We start from the raw sequence: 13,533 nt of genomic DNA, 5'->3' as shown, positions 1-13,533 counted from the left end.
AGCTGCTTCTGCCCAGTCCCTCCCCAATTCATTGCCCGTTTTATCCAGTTTTACTACTTCTTGCCAATGACCAAACTGCTTGACCACAGCCCCTCATGCCATAGACTTTTCTAGATGGAAAGAAAGACCATTCCTCAGCCTTGGGAAAAGGGCTAAGGACTTTGCCTTGCCCTAGTCCCAAAAGGAGCCTCTAGCTTTCCTGTGTGGGGAAAGCTGAGAAAGTCATGGATGTGGAATCTGAATTATCAGAGTTGGGGGCAAGAATTCACCCACAGGAAGGAGGCCTGCAGTTGGCCTGAGCTCCCTGAATCCTCTACACACAGTACTTGACACTGCCATGAAAAAATCCAGGCCATAGAGCAATTGCCAGGCACCAGCTTGTAGGCTGTGTAACTGATGGGCTCAGGCACAGGGCCTGGCTCAGCCTTCAGCCAGATAGCCTGGTGCCCATCTCTGCAGAACTAGCTAGCCTGTATTGTTTGGGTTAAGTATTGAACCATAGTTACTAGCTTCTCTGGGAGAGGTTAGCTGTGAGGAGGACTTGCAAAAGTGGGAGCATACCACCTGCTACATGAACTGGCTCCTGCTGGTCTTCCCTGGGACTAAGACAGTTGTTCCTTGCACAGGCCTTTGACTTGAGATGCACCTTGAAGGTGCCTGGAAAAGTATACTGCCCCTCCCTCTGATCAAAGGAGGGCTGCTCTTCAAATGGGGGTATGGAAAATGAGCCTCCACTACTGCTGAGGGAGAGCCTTACCTGTGTTGGATTCTTGGTGCTTTTCCCTCGACCGCCTCTTCTTCTTCCCCTGCAGGAACCAAGGGAGAGATGCTCAAACCTGGAAGGGAGATGCTGTGATCCCAGTGAGTGAATGGCTGGGACGGCTGCAGCCTGCTGCCTAGCCTGGCTCTCCCCAGGATAGTAGGCATACGGTTCCCTTGGGGCCCTGGTGTTTCTTGGTTCCAATTCTTGCCAGGCTACTGTGGGATGCATCTGGGGACTCCTCTCTCCTCTATTTTGAATGGAGAGAGGTGAATTCCAACTCTCCTCCTCCCCTTCTATCCCTGCGGCCCAGTCAAATAGTGGGCTACAGCCCCATGTGTGTCCATGTTCTCGGGTGAGGAACACAACGTGGGATTGCCTTTAGGGGCAGTTCCCCCTGGCTTGGCCCTCCACTTCACCACCTCCCATCTTTATCTGTGCCTCCAGAACAGAAATCTTCCTTGCTGAGACTATAACCTGGGGCACGGCATCTTGAAGCTTGCCCTACCCACCCCTGCTGTGCCACTGGCCACTCACGTAGTTGTCCCGCGCCGACCAGCCTGGGTATAGCTGCATGTGCAGCTGCCTCTCCTTGCGAGCCAGCTCATAATACTTGGCCTGTTCTTCCCGCGACAGTGCATGCCACTGCAGTGGGGGTGGGGGAAGGGGGTATAGCAGAGTCAGCAGGCTACATCAGAGTAAAAAGTCAGGGGCTACCCCTGTCAGCCCACCTGCCCATGGCCTCACCCTGCGGCCCAGGATCTGATTGATGGCAGCGCTCTCCTTGAGTGTGCACTCTGCGATGACCTTGGCTCTCATCTCCTTCATGTACAGCATGAAGGCATTGAGTGGCTTCTTGATGGTTGGCTTCTTGGCCTCCTTCTCTGCCTTGGACTCTGCCTGGGTCTTCCTGACGGGGACATAACTGGATCACTCAGGAGCGCCATCGGGTCTACCTAATGCCATTTGCCTCCTGATGTGTGTTGGTGTGTATGATAGTGCATGGATCTTAAGGGTTTTTGTAAATAGACTTGGGTTTTCTTATTTCTCTTTTTTTTTTTCTAGCAGTCCCAAAGTGAGTGAGCAGAGAACTAACAAGGTAGCTGTTCTTTATAGAAAAACTGCAACTAAATGCGAAAAGCATGTGGAAGAACATCTGAGCCCCTCCTCTCCTCTTGGCTCAAATTAAATCCTTGCTCCCCTCTCCACCTGCCCCTTCCTACTTCTGAGGATCAAAGAACATAGTCGTCAGTGACCAAGGCACAGGCTCTTGGATTTTAACCACAGAAGGCTTGACCAGGGCCTCATATCTGGCAGTCAGCCCCTGGGCTCCCAGGCAGCAGGTTTTGGGCCTGGTGGGAAGAGTGTGTATCCTGACTGGAACTGAGGTGGGGAAGGGTCATAGAGCCCACCTTGATGAATAGATGAGAATCTGAGGTATGTTCACCTGACCATCCCATACTTTGTTGCCCTTCGTATCCTCCATCCCCCTATAATACCAAATTATGGGCCTTTTCACTCACAGGTTTCGGTCATAGGGCTGCAGCTCCTGCTTTCCTGAGGGGGGCACAATCGCTGGGTGGGGGATGGCTGCGGGGTGACCAGGTACACCAGAGCCTAGCATCAGGGATGGGTGAGTGAACCTGGAGGCAGGAGGACAGTTAACTCTGAGGTGTGTAGGGCCAGACCTGCGGACACATGCAAGGAGGCTCCTGCACAGTACACAAAGACACAGGCAGTCATCCCTCACCTCCACTGACCTGGACACAAGTGCACAGAGATACATACAAACACCTGCCCCCAACCAATTATACAGAGACATTGCAAAAATCTACACGTGCCATTCTGGTGGTTACTAAAGTCCTATTTAGCTTTTGAAATCTGTTCTCCTGCCACTACCAACTCACCTTCACGAGCCTTTGGCTACTCTGAGTCTTTTTACTCTCCCATTTGTCCCCTCTAGGCCTCTCTCCACCCAATGGCCAGAGTGACCTTTTTGAAACACTTGAATACTCATGCCTGCTCCTGCTGAAATTCCCTACTGTCTACAGAATAAAACCCAGGCTTCCTGCTTCCTGAGGCCTGCATGGCCCTGTGTGACCCTCCTTGCTGACACTTTTAGCTCCATCTTTCCCCCCTGCTCCCCATCATTCCCCAGACCCCAGCCAGCACTGACTACTGCTGTTCCCTTTGTCCCCCTCTCTAAGGAGATGTCTCTTTTCATGACGTTCTCCCCGAGCTATCAGGCCTGGCTGGGGTCTCCATAGGGCTTCCCCACCAGCCAGGTGTGCTAAGTGAAGGGACACATAACACACCATCCACTTCCTGCTGTTCTGTAGGTACAACCCTGCCCCTTGCTGCTTGCATGGGTGTGGGGTACTCAGCAGGCAGCTCCTATAGGCCAGAGGCTGGGGAATAAATGTAAAAGCTGCCTTAGGAAATGCCCAGGAGTCTTCCGGATTCGTCCATCCTCCATCAGGGATGCAGAACCAAGGTGAGTGCTACGCATCTGCACATGGGCTGACTCAATGTGCACTGTGGCAGAAGACAAGTCCGTGTGTGTGTGTACATTGCCCCTGGCTTCTCTCTGAGACTCTGCTACACAGGGCTTGAGTTTAGGCCTTCCTTGCACTCCTACTTACTTCACTTTCAAGCACAGAGCAGCAGGGGACTAGACAATGACAGACGGACAGATGGACACACAGCTAGCACAGGGCAAGCACTGGCCTGGGCATGGCCTCATGTGGGCACTGAAGCCTGGGCAACAGGAAGCAGGAGCCTGGCTGCAGGGTAGGGGACTCACCTGGGGTAAGGGGCGCCAGGGGCTGCAGTGGGGGCAGGGAAGTGCTGTCTATATCCGCAGGAAGGGGACAAGGGGTAGAGAGGAGGGCTGGGCCTGTGGTTGGGAGAGACAGCTGTTAGCGGTCTTGTTACTGGCCAGATATGGGGAAGGAGTTCCCCATCATGAAGGGGCCTGACCCACTGTGCGAAGCAGACTGGCCTCTTCCTGGACCCCTCCAGGGATGGAGATCAGCCACCATGCAGCCAAGGCTGTGTGTTCCAAGCATTTGCCACCAGGGGGCAACCTGTGCTGCATTTGTTTCCCTCAGCCAGCTTGTAGGGGTTCATAAGGGATGGGAATGGCAGCCTTCTCTCAGGACCAGTTTAGCAGGGCCCAGGGCCTCCTCCAGCCTCTTCATTGTGCTCCACCCCATGGACAGCCTCCTAAAGTTTCCCTGTGAAGAGGACTGATTCCTACCATAGGGCCTTTATACCTACTGTTTACACTGGTCATTCTGTCCCACTCTGCCTGCTTTAAATCCTAAGTCATCCTTCAGGCCCTGACTAACTGAACCTTCTTCCTGAAAGCCCTGAAATCACAAGCTGGATGAGGTGCCTCTCTAAGTTCCTACAACCCCCAAAGAACTGCTCACAGTATCCTGTAATTGGCCTCTTGCCTGGGTTCCTCATTAGGTAGAATGAATTCTGAGGGGACAAGAACCTAAAGATCACTCTACTTCAGCAGTGCTTTCCTGGTACCCCAAAACACCATGTGACACACGGCAGGGCTCAGTGCACAGATAGTGAAAATACCTCCTGGGAGCCAAGAGTACAGGGCTTCCTACCCCTAGGCCTAAAGTCCCCTCATTAGAGCCTTGGAGCATATACGTCATCTCTAGGCTCACGTCTCAGTCTTCAAAGCTCCTGGCCTAGGAGATACTCTCAAGAGGCTGGCCCAGACATTTGCTTCCACAGAAACCTGTCATGGCCCAGGCTGGATGCTGCCCTCCTCCCTCCGATCCTGGGGCACTTATGGGGGTAGTCCTGATTTGCATTCAGAATGAGGCTTTTGTCTAAAGAGAATCTGGAAAGGGACAAATGAGCTGAATGTGGTAGAGGGTTAGTAGAAAGGGGCAGTTGGGTCCCAGGTTAGACCTCTGGCCTTCTTTGCTTCCTGAGAAGGCAGACTTTCCTGCTACTCGGTAACTGCCTGAGTCACACTACAGCTAATTAGCAAAGGCCAAGTAGCTGTGCAGGCCCAAATCAAGCTGGAAACAGGTCCTTTGGCCTGTAGCAAGCTTACTGACTTGGGGGTCCAGACTGGCTTCTGTCAGCCCAGCCTCAGTAGATTCAGGCATGCTCTCCAAGTGCTGGCCAGAGAACTCAAGCAGGCATCACAGGGTCAAGGAGGGATCTTCTGTCCCTCAAGTAGCTCAGCCAAGGAAGGGATCAACCAGTAGCAGACATTGTGGCCAGTGAGAACTATTCACCCCCTGCACCACCTGGAAGCTGAGAAGCAGCTACCTCTGTGCTCAGGCTTTTTCTTCCTCATATGCTCAAGTGGCTTTGGGGGTTCCTGAGCAGCCCAGACTTCCCCCAGCCACGGGAACCAGGAAATTAAATTTCTTAGGTAGAAAGCTCAGGCAGGACAGGACTGGGACCCATACCCAGTCTCCTGCCTCCCCAGAGGGAGTATTGTTAAGCTACCTGCAGGATACCCACAGGCCAGGGGGCCACAAGGAGGCCTGGTTCAGAGCCAGGTTGGGTTATTGCTGCTGACCCATACAGAGCTGGCATCAGAGGGCTTAGCACAGAAGGCTAGAGTGGGGAATAGAAGGGTAGGTATGAGTCCAACCAGAACTTAGTCCCGTTTCCCACTGGGCCCACACTCACCAGCTCACAGTGTGGGGGAGCTGTCCCATGCTGCCTGAGGTCAGAGAGTAGAAGCCAGAGAGGTCAGGGGTCTGCAGGGGCCTGTGAACTCCTGCAGTGGAGAGGGGCTGAGTAAGTGGGCGAACCTGACTAAAGGGCCTCTTCAGCCAGTTAATCCATCCTAGACTTGCACAGGGGCCTGTGAGATCCTACCGCCTTTACCAGAAGACCAAACATGCCAGTTTGTTCAAGACCATCCCAATTTACACCCATGGTCCAGTGTGATATTAGTGTCCCTTTTATAGACAAGGGAACCAAGGGCAGAGGGGTTGGGTAACTTGCTTAAGGACATCCGGCTATCCAGAAGGCAAGTTGGGGAATCACTCAGGAGCTGGAGCCCAGGTGTTACCACTCCCTGGTCCACTCTTCCTGCCTGCTTGCAACTGGAGCAAGCAGTTGGGGGTCTCTAGCCTGGCTTTCTGGGCAAGAGGCAGCATGCCCCCTGTTCTGGGGGAATCTGGTGGGGAGCAAGGGCTCCACTGGCCCACCCCGGGATGAGTCAGCAGGTTTCCCACAGCCAACAATGGTGGATTTCAGAATGACTTTGCCTGGGGGTGAGGTGAATCAGCCATCACAACCACCACTTTCCATTTTCTCACTGGGGGGAAGGAAAGGCTGCAAACTTTAGAGTTATCAACAAGGTGAAGTCGCCTGCTCTTGTACTGGCACTGGGGGGTCACCCACAAGATTTAGGCACCTACCTCAACCGGAAGCCTTAAAAAATTTGACCTGGAATCATCTTCCCCAGCCCTCTGGTACCCCCCAGGCCCCCCATCTTTCTGGCATGTTCTTTGGGCTCTGGGTTTGCGACCCCCAATTTCTCCAGTTGCAAAATGAGCCCAGATACTTGGCCCTCAGGCTCTGGGTTTCATTGGGCCCCTCCCCATCCCAGACCCATACCTTGCTTCTGGCTGATGTCCGCAGGCACAGGTGTGGGGTGTGGGCTGCTGAAATGTTCATAGAGAGGTGAGAGTTGGGGGATGCCATGGGGGTGCTGACTGGTCTTATTGTGCTGAAAAATGAGAAAGAGGGTGGGTGAATGTCAGGAGACCTAAGGGAGGAGAGACATGGGGCCAGGAGGTGGGGGAGTGGGGGTGGCAGTGGCTGGGGCATACATATGGGCAGGGTCACAATTGGCTGTGTGGGCAGCCCAGTGTCCAAGTGGTGGTGGTCAAAACAATAGGCCTTGGGGAAGGGAGGCACCATTCAAGCCACGCCTATTGTTCTGTGGCCCTTTCCTCCCCCCCACTAGGCCCCTAGACTTTGCCCAAGCACTCCCAACTCCTGGAGAACCTCTTCCTATTTATTCAAATCCCAGGAGGTATGTCATCCCTGTCCAGAAAGCCCTTCCTGGCCTCCCAGTCTCAGAGATTACCTCTTTTCTCTGAAGCCTAAGGCATGTCTGTGGGGCTAGAGGCTGTAAGCAGGGCATGATGTGGACCTGGTCTACTACAGGACAACCTGGGGCTCTTTCCTCCTCCTCCAGCCCCAGGACTGGGGGACCAGGTTTGCCTCTGTCCCACCTCGGGCCTAACAGGATTTGCTGACACAGGGAAGGGCCTCTCTGAGCCCCCTAAATTCAGGAGGTGGGCCGGGTGTCTCCTGGCTCCCTCCATGGCCAACCAGCACAGCCTCCGCACTTCCTGTTCCCTTAGCACCGCAGCACTCTTACTTTTCTCCCCAGTTGCATGACTTCATCATGAGATGACTCAGTCAGCAGACTGGGAAGGGAGCTCCCCATGCAATCCAGCCACAGGACGTCACTGCCAGAACCCAGGGCCCTCAGCTCAGGTTCCCACTCTGAAAAGTGGGTCTGTGAGGATGCTGCTGCCTGGAAATGCAGATGAGAGACCTCTAATCCATGGCACAGAAGAAACAGAGGTCTTTGGGGCAATGGGAAGTTGTGGCCTGGACTCCTCTCACTGGTCCCTACTGGGTGAATTTAACCAGACTGCTTAGCATCTGTGGGCTCATTTTCATCTCCTGTTTAATGGGTCAATTATCCCTTCATCACTTAAGTTTGGGAAAGGTTAGGGTACCTTATGGTGAGAAGGCATGGACTGGTGATGGGAGGTCCCAATATGCAATGGAGGGAAGCATGGGTATGAGCCCCACTGTAGCCAAGGCTTGAGGCTCCCAAGGGTCACAGACCCCCACACCTCCCAGCAACAGCCTCAGCCAGCCATCTTTCCCCACACACCTGCCTCCAGGGGAGCCTGAGGCTGTGCTACAAGCTGCTTCCCTTCCCCCCAAGGTTTTAGGGAAGATGCTGACTCAGTCACCTGTCAGTCCCCTGCTCATCTCTCTGCTCATCAGGAGGGGCCTTACATAACTGGGATAACCCAGCTTCCTTCCATCCTGAGGCATGTGGGGATTGATGTCCCCACAGGAGTGGCTCCTACACGGTTGGCATGGATTTAGCACAGCCCTTTTCTGAATCTGATGCCCACCCCACACCAGAGTTGCCTCCTGGCCTCTTGGAATGATGTAGGGAACAGTCCATCTTTCAGCCCCGGGGAGGGTTCCACTGTGAGCTCAGAGGGAAGAGACAGGCAGATTCTTCAGACTGTTCATATCCTGACTCTAACGTGACTGTGTAGCCTTAGAGAAGTTACTAATATCTCAGCATCGATTTCCTTCTCTATAAAATGGAGATGGTCATAGAGTTGTTGTGAGGGTGAAACAAGACGTCTTTAAGAGCTCACTCAGGTGTCAGGTAGAGGAAGGAGCATGTAGGAAGTCCCTTATTCACCCTAAAGAGCCTTCATAAGCGAGGAGGAAACACTGAGAAATGACAGTTACATTGCTTTCCCAGCCTCCTGGTGCCCTGGCCTCACATCTAGTCAGATTATGCCAAAGGGGGTTTGCCTGGGAGATGGCAGGCACTCCTGGCAGTGCAACAGCAGCAGCAGGGAAGGTGAAAACGGGGAGGGTGATAACAGGGCCAGGCCCTGGGTGCTGTGACTTTCCTGTCATTCTTGTACAGAGGTCCCCCCCCAAGCTGCTCCCATTGCCAGGCCTGGGCAAACTGGGGAAGCTTGTGCCACTCTCAGGCTTTTATCCCTGGCACTGAATCCAGACACAAGTGTGGCAGGTTGGGAGTAGGGAAGGGGATGGGGGACTGTGAACGTAGGTTCCTCAGGTCTGTGAGGAAGAGAGGAGCGGACCAGGGGCAGCTGTGGGGTGTGGACACCTGCATGCATGTTAGCAGCCTTCATGTGCTAAGTCCTTGACACGGGACAGGTACTGTGCCTAGCATTTTGCAAGCTTCAGTTCATCCTTCCCTGAGTACATATGTGCTGTCATCTCTCCCCTCTTTAAATTACTCCTAGCTACTACCATCTCATGCCTCACTCCCCTTGAGAGCAAACCTCAGCAGAGCTGTCCACATTCACTGCCTCTAGTTCTCTGTTCTCATTCTCCCCTCAAGCCATCCCAGGCAGTCTTTTGCCCCATCATACCGCTGGATGGTGGTTGTCAGGATCCCCAGTGACCTTCATTGCTGAATCCAATGATCAATTCTCAGTCTTCATTTTACCTAACCTCTTGGCAGCACCGGACACGATTTTTCTCTCCTCCTTGAAACAGTTTCTATATTTGGCTTCCAGAATGCCACACTCACCTGGTTTTCCTCCAAGCTCATGGGCTACTCCTTCTCAGCCTTGTTTCTGGCTACCCATCTTCTTCCTGACTGGGCCTCTGCTCTGCTCCATCTGCCCTCACTCCCAGGGTACACTTATCCAGGCTCGTAGCTTTAAAAAACATCACCTGATGATGACACATTGGTAAGGTATCTCCAGCCCCCACTTCTCCTGGGAATTCAACTCTCCAAATGCCTACTCAACAACTCACTTGGAGATCCAAAATGCCACCCAAACGCCAACATGTTCAAATCTGAACCCTTGACTTTCTGTCCCAAATGCCCTTCTCCATATTCCTACCTCAGTAATGCCAAGTCCATCCTTGTGGTTGCTCAGGCCCCAAACCCTGGAGTCATCCGTGCCACTTTTTTTCTCTCACACTCCATATCCAATCTGTCAGCAAATCTTAATGGTTATATCTTCAAAGTATATCTAGAATCCTATCACTTCTTACTTCATCCTTGCTCCCCACCCAGTCCAAGCCACCATCACTTCTCACCTGCATGACTGCCATAGCCTGGACCCTGCTTCTCTCCCACCTCCACAGCCAGTTCCCCGTCCACCAGCCACATAAATCAGATCCCGATCCTCCTCTAAGGCCTCCAATGGCCTCCCACTGCATCCTGGGCTTTGGGGGTATTATTCTAACTCCGTATCTGAGTCCTACAAAGACCTATATCCTCAGGCCTCCATTCCTTCTCCAAACCCATCTTCTGCTCTTCTCCTTGCTCAAAAAGCCTAGGACTTCTCATGGGAGCTTTAGCCTCCAGCACCCTCCTCCATTTACATCAGTGCACCACGATGTGGACTAGGTTCCTGATGTTTCTATCCCGCAGATTTGTCCCTACGAGGGGACTCTTGCACTTGCTGTCTGCTGTTTCTTCTCCCCTCAGAACTTTACATGGCACCCTCCTCACTTAGGCTTCAGCTAAATGATACTCCCAAGAAACATTCCCTGACCATGCTAAACCTTAAGCTACATCACACAGACACTTAACAAGTATTTGTTGAATAACCTCTTTACAGCCCTGATTGGTACTATTATTGTCTCCACTTTACAGTTGACAAAACTGAGGCCCAGAGAGGTGAAGTGACTTGGAAATGAATGTGTCTGAGGTGGCCCCCTCAGCAACCCTGATGCTGAATATGTCCTTGGCACCATCTCCCCTCCCTCTCTGTGAGTCTCTGAACCAGCTGGGGCTCAGAGACCTCAAGGGTACTTCCATGGTATAGAAAACACTGGACTTAGGCAGCAATGGGTTCTGGTCCAAGCCATGTGGTCTCAGACAAGCTGTCCTCCATCAAGCCTCACTTTATTCCTCTGTAAAATGGGTTGATAATTCCGCAGGCCTAGGGCTACAACTGGCCGTGTCTAACTTTAGAATCCTGGGCCAGTCTCATCCCTTCTGAGGCCCTCAAGTTCCCTTCCTTATAAAATGGGATGAGAATAATAGCCCTGCCCACCTCACTGGTCACAGTTAGAAATTTTTTTGTTTATCCTGGAATTCTGGAAGAGGAGCTGAGGGCCTTTGAAGGTGGGAAAATCCCTGGGGCCTTTTTATCCACCAGTCCCCAGAACAGTATCATTCCCGACCAGACCCTATGGCAGCTGAGGGCCCAAGACTAAACTTCAGGGCCCAATCCCTCAAGAACAGCAGACCCTAGCAGAAGCCATTCCAACATATGCCACCTAGGAGTTCAAATGCCTGGAGCCCAGCCCAGCAGGTGGAATGCAGACACTCCACAGCTCTAAGCTCCTCCTTCAGAGAAGGCCCTGCCATCCAGCCTAGCCCCTGGCTCTTCAGCCCTCAGGACTGTCTGGCCTGGCTGGTGGAGTGCGCATCTCCAACCCTGGGAACCTCAGGACCGGGGGGAAGGGTTCCGCTCCATCTCTGCTGCCCTGGGGTCCGAGGTGCCGGTCTGAGAAGACAGTCCCGGGGTCTCCACTCTGCCAGAGTTGGGGGTCTGCTGCAAAGTAGGTTTTATAAGAGGGTGACTCCTCAGCAGGCTTCTCAGTAAATCACTTCTCTCTAGGGAGGGCCAGCTTAGGCCAGACTCCCTGAAGAGCTTCCCTTCCTGCCTGAGGGCCACAGCTGACCCTCCTTGGCCAGGCTGGGCCTGGCTCAGGTCCACCTTTGCTCAGGCTGGGACTAGGAAACAATCCAGCTCAGCCGACAGCCGCTGCCTGGTAGGCATGCATGTGACTGGGCAATGGAGGGAGGGGGTTGTCTGGTGAGCAGTGGGCTCGTTCTGTCCACCAGCCTTCCCTGGGAACTGGAGAAAAGCCTCATTAAACAAGAGTCTGCAGCCAACCTACAGGAGAAGTGCTGGGTGGGCAGGGGTGGAGCAGAGAGGCTGCCAGCAGCTGGAGGCCCCGAGGTGGCCAGGGCTCCAGGGCAGGGCACTGAGGGCCTGGCCAGTCCTTCCCACATTCATGCAAGCTGCCTTTCAGCCTCACTCCCCAGCCCCCTCCACACCTGGTGGTGGTAGCCAGGGGGAACCATCTGGAGCAGGGCCCGGTGCCCCATGCTCCCCTCAGCCTGTGGAACGTCCCGCTCCAGGGCCTCAGCACAAGGCTGTCCCAGAGCCAGGCCGCCCAGACAACAGGGTGGGGTTGCCTGGGGCCTGACGTGTATGGGGAGCCCAGTGACTGGACCTTTCTTCCCTCTTCCCCCTGATGGTGACCCAGCTATGCCCCAAGGGAAGGAGGCCGCCTGAGTTGATGATCTTCTCTACCATGCACTGAGCATCCCAGTGGCACAGCCTCATCCTGCTTATCTACCAAGCCTTGAGCTGGGTACACAATGAGTGCTCAAAACCAATGCAACCTATAAATAAACGAATGAACATTAGTCCATCCTTCTCTCTGGGCCTCAATTTCTGTGCGAGGTCCCACTTGATTAGGACACTCCCTGTTCTTGGCCTTCATGGCTACAGCCTTCATGGGTAGCTCTCCCTGTCCCACCACCAGACTGCACCACTCCAGGACGGGCCCAGGAATCAGACCCCCTAGCACCTAGAGGCCATCCCTACTGTTCCACTAGTGCTTGTCCAGCCTCTTGGACACCTGGTGATGGGGGGCTCACTCCCAGCAAAGGCAGTTCTTGTTACCACATTGTACTGCTGAAAGGCTCTTTTCCAAGCTAACTCAAAATCTATTGTCCCAAAGGTGGTCCTTGCCCCGCAGGGATATTTTCATGAGCCCCAGGCCAGATTTCCTCACGTGGTGCCCACATGCCCTCCTCTTGTTCAGCAGACTGGAGTCAGAAAGGAGGCTGGGGCAGGGCCAGGATGGGGACTCCAGAGGTAGGTAGGTTTCCTCTGCTCTGAAGTTGAGCTTGGGCCTGGCTGGTGGCCTCTGCCCCTCCCCACCACGCCTGGCCCCCCACTTCCTGCAGGCTCAGGTGAAAAATAAACACAGTCGACATTTTCCCTCCAGACCGCAGCGGTCTGCTCGCAGGCTGTGTGCACGCTGAGAACCCTTGCCACCGCCGGCAGAGAAACTCCCTCGCCTCTGACGGTTGACTCTGAAAACCCCCAAACGCCTGAGCCCCACAACACTTTCCCAGCGAAGAAAGTTGCTGTTTCCTCTGGCCTCAAGCCTCAGGTGGGGGGTGGGGAATGAGGGGGTAGGGGTGGGGGGCAAGGTCTGACCAGGCTTAGAGAGCTCAGGAGCTTGTGCCAGGAGAAGCACCCCTTTCCCCTGCTGCCCACACCCACCCACCAGGATCCTCAGCTCGATCGCTATGGACACATTTAATTAAGATGTATTTTACTCAGCTCCTACTATGTCAAGCAAAAGAATGTTTCAGGCTCAGAGAATGGCATCTGCTAGTAACAGCTGTGTTTACCATGTGCTAGACAGTTCTGAGCACCTTAGAGAGTTTAACTCATACACCTTACAACAAACTTATCTGATAGAACAATTATTATGGTCATTTGGTAGACGAAGTGGCAGAGCAGCAGTTCCACCCACTATACTGCAAAGGCCCCGTGGTGGGCAGAACAAGGGGGAGCAGAGTGAGGGCGTCCCAATGCTAAGCTCCCCTTCCCCAGCCTGGCTGGTCAGTTAGCCGAGCCGGTTCTTCCAGCAGGTCCCAGGACTCCAGAGACGGGTGTTCTAGACACAGCCTGGCCTGCTGTCTTTCAGGGTGGCTGGCCTGCCTGCAAGGCCTCAGAACCCGCCTCCCCTGCTCACCCCTGCTTGGCCACACCCCAGCCACGCAGACCTGCTCCTCTCCTGCCCAGATGCCCAGCTTTTCTCTGCCTTTATTCACCATGCCCTCCTTCCCCCAACAACTCTCCATACTTCCTTCTGCTCTTTGCCAGGCCAGCTCCTTCTCATCTTGACTTCAGTTTAAGGGTCACTTCCTGGAAAAGCCTGTCCTACCGCGGTGGGGGTGCTACCAGCCTGGCAGG

The 13,533-nt window shown here is 53.9% G+C and overlaps 1 protein-coding gene and 1 long non-coding RNA gene across 8 annotated transcripts in view; one reads left to right on the top strand and one right to left on the bottom strand.

Moving 5' to 3' along the window:
- TCF7 (transcription factor 7) overlaps positions 1 to 13,533 on the bottom strand; it is a 49,548-nt gene that overhangs the window by 19,648 nt on the left and 16,367 nt on the right. For 4 of the 7 annotated variants that reach the window (XM_058278809.2, XM_058278844.2, XM_023583914.3 and 1 more), the window contains exons 4-10: positions 6,374 to 6,485; positions 5,435 to 5,525; positions 3,564 to 3,656; positions 2,284 to 2,403; positions 1,508 to 1,670; positions 1,298 to 1,405; positions 758 to 806 (exon numbers count right to left, since the gene is read on the bottom strand). In XM_058278809.2, coding sequence (XP_058134792.1) covers positions 758 to 806; positions 1,298 to 1,405; positions 1,508 to 1,670; positions 2,284 to 2,403; positions 3,564 to 3,656; positions 5,435 to 5,525; positions 6,374 to 6,485 — 736 coding nt within the window. The remainder of the gene's footprint in view (positions 1 to 757; positions 807 to 1,297; positions 1,406 to 1,507; positions 1,671 to 2,283; positions 2,404 to 3,563; positions 3,657 to 5,434; positions 5,526 to 6,373; positions 6,486 to 13,533) is intronic. The other 3 variants (XM_058278829.2, XM_058278850.2, XM_058278858.2) reach the window with 2 other exon arrangements.
- On the top strand, positions 373 to 1,966 carry LOC131274022 (uncharacterized). The gene is made up of 2 exons (XR_009181224.1): positions 373 to 861; positions 1,826 to 1,966. It is a non-coding gene; the product is annotated as an uncharacterized lncRNA (long non-coding RNA).

Source organism: Dasypus novemcinctus, chromosome 2 (assembly GCF_030445035.2).
Source record: "Dasypus novemcinctus isolate mDasNov1 chromosome 2, mDasNov1.1.hap2, whole genome shotgun sequence".
Classification (NCBI taxonomy): domain Eukaryota; kingdom Metazoa; phylum Chordata; class Mammalia; order Cingulata; family Dasypodidae; genus Dasypus; species Dasypus novemcinctus.
The sequence above is the reverse complement of the archived record's forward strand: the minus strand, read 5'-3'. Positions and strand labels throughout refer to the sequence as shown.